The following is a 7,774-nucleotide window of genomic DNA, read 5'->3' on the forward strand; positions in this document are numbered from 1 at the left end:
GACGAACACAGACAAAATCAAGTCATCGGCGACACGAGGAACAACATGGGCAGCCATAGCGAGCTGGTGGAGGCGCCGGTCTGCACAAGCACCCTGTCACGCCAGAGGTGCCTAGCCCTGAGCCCCTAGAGAGGCTTTGATGTTGAGCTGGTAGAGTCTTCCCACGTCGCTAGTGCTCCGCACGAGCTCGTAGAAGTGGTTTGGAAGGCGGTGAGGGCGAGGTTAGGACAGCGGCAATGGCGTGGAGGAGGTGGAAGACAACATCAGCAGTTCAAGTCCACCACCGACGTCCCCATCAGTTTCTTTCCTCTCGACCTGATTGCACAGAGAGAACATCGATTCAAACAAATAGATGGACAACGAACTGCATATCATCCCACCAAAAAAAAGGCCCGCATACATCTGTTTGGAAGAAAATAAAAATATGCAGAGCGCCAAAACTACCGATACACAGCCGAATCATCACCGTGATGTAAGCCTTTTTAGACAGCTAATTTAGCTTTCTAAAAAGGACTACATTTCGGAACGGAGGTAATAGATATTAACAGCAGTTTCTACTTTGTAGCACTATGCAGCCAGTATGCATATGATATGACAACAAAATGTCAGGCTTTCAGGGTTGCAGCCGCAGACACAAAGAACCTACAGTCCAACCGGCAATCAAGCACCACGTTCTTCACCTTCAGCACGCAGCAGGCAATTTGTCAAAAGAGTCAAGACGTCTCAAATTTCTCTCTTCAAAGGAAAAAACGTGCTTCACGATATTGTCCTTCCGAGCCGTTCTTCTTGTCAGCATGAGATTCTTTCAATAATCTCAGAGCTTCCCTGCACATTCCAGATGATATGATCAGCAAAGCATCTGAATGCCTTTTTCAGTAGTAATATTCATGTTGAAATGGGCCAAACAGAAATGAAACAGAACTGTGTAAAACATCAGCCATATTATTTATGTAGCAAACAAAAATTCATGCAAAGATATGATCGTATTTATGGATTCTGTACAAACACAAAATATCATGCTCATATTTTTTTTGGCAATACAAGTTTGTCTATTTGATTGCTTTTGTACAGTCTTGACACACTCCCTAACAGTCTAAACATTACCATACTAATTGAAGCATGGAACTGATGCCGCTAAGCAGTCGCAACAAACTGGACTTTAAACAAAGAAGGCTACTAAAGTATATCAAATATGCTACCTTAGCGCCTTCTCTATTCCAACAAACCCTGGCTTCAATTTGAGACCATCAAGAAATGCATCACATGCCTTTTCATACACCTGAGAATGAAGATGTAGAGATGAGTGGATCGTCTAAAAGGTTTAGCGGCAAGATTTAAACAAGTGCCAACTCGTGATTCTGTATCACCTTTAGTTGCACATATGAGTAGCCCAGCAGCCAGCATGAATCTGCACAGTCAGGTTGCACTGTCCTGCAAAAAAGGGCATCATTTAAAGCACCCTCGCCATTGCCCAGTAGAAGCCGGCAAAAACCCCTATTGCCCATCAAGGTTGAATCAGCATTGTCAGGATCAATAACCATAGCCTACAACCAATAAATCAAATGAACAATTACAGCTTTTATCATGAATGGCGAGATAAATCACATATGGAGGTCTTCGAAAAGTGGAAACAGTTTTAAGTCAAAACTGCTCCCACAAGCAGCTAATTAATCAAGGCTGTCCATGTGCACGTCAAGAAGTGAGAGGAGTTTCTATGTTCCCATTGTGCCTCTTCTTCAACAATGCATGGTATGTATACATGCATGCATCTCTTATACATAGGTCAACCTTGGTCAATGAGTCTATACACACATCTACAGTTACCAAGGTAAAGCTAAACCGTTTGATAACCTATCCAAACATACAAGCAAAGATTTGGAGATACACCCAAAAACATACAAGTGGCGATCTGGCATCTAAAGCTATTAAGATTTTGTAGCAGAGGCATAAAGAAGCAAATGGAAAAATTAAGATACGTTTCGATCATCTGCTAGGCACTCACTGATAACATTTTACCATAATTGTCCCCATTCCACGACGAACTTGGACTTCCCCTTATAACAGGGAGCACAAATTCAAATCGTAAATGTAACCATGACGAACTAACATGATGGACCTTTTCTTTATTTCTTAATCCTAGACGATATACCACATGGTATACTATTTTCCATTATGTTCTAAACTTTGTACCTTACATAGGTACAAACAAAACCCAACACCACCCAAACCCAAACTAAAACCACTTTGATGAAAGTGGTTATCATGATCCACCATGGTCTCAATGAAGGACCATCTTAATTAAGGAAATATGCTCAGACGGTTTCTGGGCGTGGTGATGGTCATATTTGCAGAGACGTGACCAGTGTAGGTTGTGCCAGGAAACCGAATGCGCATTGCTTCAACCGTGGTGTTATCAGGGGCATTGTGAAGGTGATACTGCTCGGTGATGTCAATATAAAAGTCTTACAAGGCGGGCAATCACTCCAGCAGTGACATGCTCAAGAGCACCTCCATTCTGCAGGCCCGCAGGTATGCCTGTGCTGGCGCAAACAAGGGCACCGTCACGCCATAACTCACAAGTGTGAATACTGTAAAGGCTATACACTTTCGGACATGGTTTTGAGTGTCAATGAGCCTTGTAATACATATTTGTCTTTAGGGTATGCAATACAATTAACCGTTCACACTCCTCTCCTTATATCGAGAAATACAACATAAAAAGTGTAAAAAAATACGAATAAAGCCCATTCATTGTTTGCACGAGCAATTAGTGATGTAAGCCAATGCAATGGATACAAATGAAACAAAGATAGTAGGGGAAAAGAAATTAACTTCAGGATCACAAATAGTGCAATAGCATACCATGGTATAGAATTCTAATGCAGCATTGAAATCCTTTTTATGCATAGCTTTGTCTCCTTCTTCTTTCAACTTAGCTACTGACATTTTAGACAAAGGGTGATCCTGAAAAGTTAAATAGAAATTAAACAACCTCGAGATTGCGGGCATTTATGTGCAAGGAACTTAAAAAGGAATGGAAATAATTTCATACTCAAATTTGTTATAATTTCATTTGTATCCATCTTTTTTTCTTCATGATTTTTTATGGTGAGTCACAATTTTGAATGAAACACCAAAAACAAGGAATGTCATCTAGTGTCAAGGATAGAAGTTTTATCTTCCATAAGTGTCTAAAGGGAGAATTCATGAAAAATGCAAGATCAACAGTCTTTACAGTACGAGAGATGGATACAGAGTTTCTTACCTAAACAGTTTCATTCACAAATTTAGTTAGGACTACGGCACATAAGTAAATATATTCTAATATACCCATGATGTTCTTGATCATATATACCTCCAACTTTGGCTGTGATTTTGCAATATAACTAATTATTCCATCAACGCTCCAATCATGTACAGCTGGAATACGAGAAGAAGTAACTTCAAACAGGATCTCGACATCTTTGCGTGTACCAAAGTATGCCGCGAGTTGTATTGGTAAGAGACCAAGCTGTTAAGAAAAGAAGAAGTTGAATCTCACCAATGTATTTGTAGGAGAAAAATAACAAAAATTAAGCAAAATGCAAGGTGTACAGACGAAATTTGACCAATATCACTTCATTCATGCCAAAAAAAAGTAGGTCATAAGATGAGTTCGTCCTTATCCATAAGGCAGTGCACATGTCTCCAAATAATCCAGCAACTCCCTTTTGTCATAGTCTATTGACTGTGTGCATCCTAGATGCAGACGTCAGAAGATTAACTCATCCTTTATCTAAAAAAGAGGCAGCAAGTTCCTAAATTATGTTTCATCACTAGCAATTTTACTACTCCCTCCGATCTATAATACTTGTCGCTAAATCTCATGTATGTAGACATATTTTAGTGTGTCTATTCACTCATTTCAGCGACAAGTATTATGGGTTGGAGGGAGTAGTACCTTTTATTACTAGTGCTATATTACCTTTTATTTTTACCTTTCAAGTCTTTTGGTTCTTGTGTTTTTTTTTGTTGGGTTTCATCTCTATCCTACAACAACTTGTTTGGGACTATTTTGCAAAAAAAAAGTGTTTGGGACTGAAGTTGTTGTTCATTTTTTATCTTTTGACGTCGTTTGGTTGTTGTAAGTCCCTAGGTGGCTAGGTAATATAAAAGACATACTATTTGGCAGGTTCAAAAACTAGCACGTCCTATATAAGAAATTCAAATCGCAAGGGAAGGAAAGGCATTTAAATTGGTGGGATACATCAATGAAAAATATTTCTTTGAAATTGTAGTAATTTTAAGACTTTTGATGTGTTGCCGTTCCAAAAGATTATTTTTCAAAAGAAAATAAAAAGGCTAGTAAGTTACACCTGACAAAGAGATATCAGTAGGCATAAAATTGTAGTATTACAGTTTACATGTTACTATTACAATTTTTACCTGAGTTAACTATTAGTTAGATATGACTGACTATGGGAATCATATTACCAAAGTTTAAGAATGGGCGATGCTTAGGAATTTAATGTTACACCTGACCCAACCATGGTGTGATTAAAATATACACCGGTAGAACACAAAACTTACTTCATCTCGGACATCAGGATCTGCACCAGCATCCAACAGGGGCTTCAAGACGTCAGTTAGGCCACCCATTGCAGCACTTTGCAAGGGCGTCGTAGTACGCATACCCTTCACATCGGCACCAGCCTAGCATATAACAGAATCATAGATGGTTCCTCTGAGCGATATTTGACACAATTTATCTCTCCACATCTTCGCTAAATTGGGATACATTTTCAGCTTAACGCATAAAATGGAGCAGTACCTCAAGCAGTAGGTTCACACATTTCACTGAGCGACTATGGATGGCAAGCATGAGAGGTGAGCAGAAACTGCCAAGAATCTTGTTGCACTAAAAAGAGAAACAGGTAACTAGGTCAGCATATTAATGACAAATACCAAATACATAAACACAAAATAATATACATCCACAAAAGGTGGAACCATGCCACTGTGACAATGAACTTAGTGGGTGAAAAAAAAATAAGGGCAGTTGGTGCGGCATTGCAAAAGAAGAGATGAGGAAAATGCACATCATCAATAATCTAACATTATATGTCCACTTTCTATCAGATCGGTCTCTTAGGATAGTTGGTTAGTAGGAATATCCAACAGCTCGCGCATGTTGCCCTCCTTTGTTTTCTAGTTCCCTCGATGTTCCTCATCAGTTCCATGGTCCTTGTACCGACTATAATCATTTCCAACATTTCATCCTTTTAGCATGACTGTAGCAGCACCCACGAGCAAGGAAGCTTCCCGAAGTAGATCTTATCTCCAATATAATGGGACACCAAGTATTGATCATTCTTTTAAAACATCGTTCTCAGTTTGTGGGACTTATACCACCATTTCCTAATATAGTTACGGCAGTAAGTGTGGCTATTTGCATGGGATACTTTTTAGTTGACAGATGTGATATATCATATTCCTAACAAAAATGCATAAGGTCTAATCTTTATTACAGGTGTATATGAAGTGATTCTCGCGTTACAAATTTTATTAATTTGCAAAAAGGGAAATAATATCGAACAGGCCCTAGGAAACTACTAATCAATTAAACTACTTCTTGTCAGGGCAAGCAATCTGCAGAGAGAAACGGCATCAGAATATCAGTGGTTTAGCACGTGCAAACTTCGATCTTGAAAATTTTGTCATACTAACAGATAATAAAGGTGGAGACATGAAATTTCACTGGAAATGAGTGGAGGTATGTCTATTGAAATTTGCTATATGATGATCCTTTTCAACTTTAGAAGTGAAACTATGCGTACACAAGAAGCATGTAATTCAGAGAAAAAGCCCACAACTCTCTGCTTACTACAGGACAGGCATGTACAGTGAAACTAGTTTTTCAGCATCACTTAAAATTCTGACGGGACATGATTGTACAACCAATTAATGAGTAAAAGGAGAATGTAAATCTGGTTTTCAAATGCGCGCAACTCTATGTACTTCTTCAGATTCCAGAGATAAAATAGCAAAACAGAACTGTGAGAAATAGAGAAAGCAGATGGCCCAAGATTATCAAATACAGCTGTGAGAAGACTGTAAGGAAACGTATAGTGGAACTTACATCTGCATGGTGATCTAGCAAAATCTTCATGACGCTGTCCTGCTTATGCTTAGCAGCAACGTGCAACGGTGTTCCATTATCAGTCGAAAATGGATCGACATAAGCGCCTCTAGAGAGCAAGAGTTCTACTACTTCACAGTGCCCTGAATCAGATGTTTGAAATGCAAATATAATAAATTACCTGACAATTCATTTTATTAGCAATTCTTACATGCTCCACTTCAGTTATTTCGACTCATACCAATTTAGTTGCGACATGAATCAATTCTACAAACACAACGATAACTGCGTGCATGGGCGTGCTTTGCGCACAAAATGGGCCATGCACAGAGCCACAGAGGAACAATTTGTGACCTGGTTCTATGGCAGAGAAAATATTTTGTTTATATTTTCTACTCTGTTAGCGCAAATACAACAATCTATCTCCCACAATTGCAATCCCATTTGTCTCTCTTCATCCAGCGAATGGAGACTCCACGGTTTATCAAACATTCACTTCAAGACATGCTGATAAAAGTAACAGCAACAGTGCAATTCATAGGAGTAACCAACTAAGAGAGGGAGAAAAGGAGAGAGATTTTAGAGAATACCTTTTTTGGCAGCCTCATGGAGAGGAGTAAACCCTGTTTTGTCGACATTATCTGGATTGGCACCGTGATCAAGAAGGTAGCTGACAATATCCACGTGTCCATCTTTACAAGTAATTGCCCAAACCAGAGGTGTTCTACCTGTTAAGAGCAGAACAAAAAAGGGAGATTTATGCATTTACATCCGAACAAACAAATGAAGTTTTCTATGCATATATTCAGAGTCTGAATTTCAGACTTTCTATATAATAACTGTAGCATGTTAAAAAAAATGAGAGAGCAAGACACACCGCATATGTCAAGGGCATCCACATCCACCCGGACATCCTCGACCAGGTACTCGCACACTTCCGCCTGCTTGTTTCCGGCGGCGAGGTGCAGCGCCCCAGCGCCGTGATCTTTAACGGCTTCCACCGTCTCCGCGAGGCGGCCGCGACCACCATCGAGCTTCCTCGCCATCCCTGCCCGTACAAATCAAATACTCGTAAGAAAGAAAAAAAATTCAGGACCGGCACACACCACGGCCAGAACGAGGAGAGGTGGGAGAGGGGTAGAATCGTACGCTCGAGGAGAGCGAGGTCGCCCACGGCCGCCGCGACGAGGAGCTCACTCTGGGGCGTCCCGGGAGCTGCAGAGAGTGGGAGGAGCCGACCGAGTGAGTTACGGTTAGGGTTTTGCGCGGCGGAGGGAGATGGGGAAGGACTAGGAGAGGCGCTTACCGTAGGGGAATTCACGGCTGGGGCGCGTCATGGCGGCGGATTGGGAGAGAGCTTGAAGCCGAAAAGCGGGAGGTTTTCGCCGGAGTGGAGAGGGGAGATGGGGAGCGGAAGAGGAGACAGCTGAGATGAGTAGGCGGGAAGAGGAGGGCGGAGTGGCCGCCAAAGTTGCAAAGACCGTGTGTGAAAGGGATTTTTTTTGGTGAAAGTTAAAAACTGGTACTCCCTTTCTCTTCAAATTAATTGCTCAAAAAAATGAATGCATCTAGATATATTTTAGTGTGCACATAGTACATCTATTTTTCAACAATTATTTTGAACAGGATGAAGTATCTGATTTACCATACATTTTT

General features: G+C 40.6%; 1 protein-coding gene across 1 annotated transcript; it reads right to left on the reverse strand.

The window, feature by feature from the left end:
* Window positions 1-374: 374 nt before the first annotated feature.
* LOC124647879 (serine/threonine-protein phosphatase 6 regulatory ankyrin repeat subunit B-like) lies at window positions 375-7,455 on the reverse strand. Its single transcript, XM_047187738.1, has 12 exons — window positions 7,425-7,455; window positions 7,268-7,333; window positions 6,996-7,166; window positions 6,709-6,846; window positions 6,119-6,261; window positions 4,811-4,897; window positions 4,570-4,692; window positions 3,356-3,511; window positions 2,863-2,964; window positions 1,368-1,544; window positions 1,200-1,279; window positions 375-825 (listed from the first exon to the last, which is right to left on the reverse strand). The coding sequence occupies exons 1-12, from the start codon at window positions 7,453-7,455 to the stop codon at window positions 738-740; spliced, it is 1,362 nt and encodes a 453-aa protein (XP_047043694.1). The 3' UTR covers window positions 375-737.
* Window positions 7,456-7,774: the final 319 nt, after the last annotated feature.

Source organism: Lolium rigidum, chromosome 4 (genome assembly GCF_022539505.1).
Source record: "Lolium rigidum isolate FL_2022 chromosome 4, APGP_CSIRO_Lrig_0.1, whole genome shotgun sequence".
Classification (NCBI taxonomy): domain Eukaryota; kingdom Viridiplantae; phylum Streptophyta; class Magnoliopsida; order Poales; family Poaceae; genus Lolium; species Lolium rigidum.

Bases quoted from the DNA above. Each gene is read 5' to 3' on its own strand.
- LOC124647879 (XM_047187738.1), bottom strand. From the start codon at position 7,455: ATGACGCGCCCCAGCCGTGAATTCCCCTACG. The intron at 6,847-6,995 runs GTGTGTCTTGCT...TGCTCTTAACAG, and splicing joins GGATGCCCTTGACATATGCG to GTAGAACACCTCTGGTTTGG. The intron at 6,262-6,708 runs GTATTCTCTAAA...CATCTGATTCAG, and splicing joins CCATGAGGCTGCCAAAAAAG to GGCACTGTGAAGTAGTAGAA.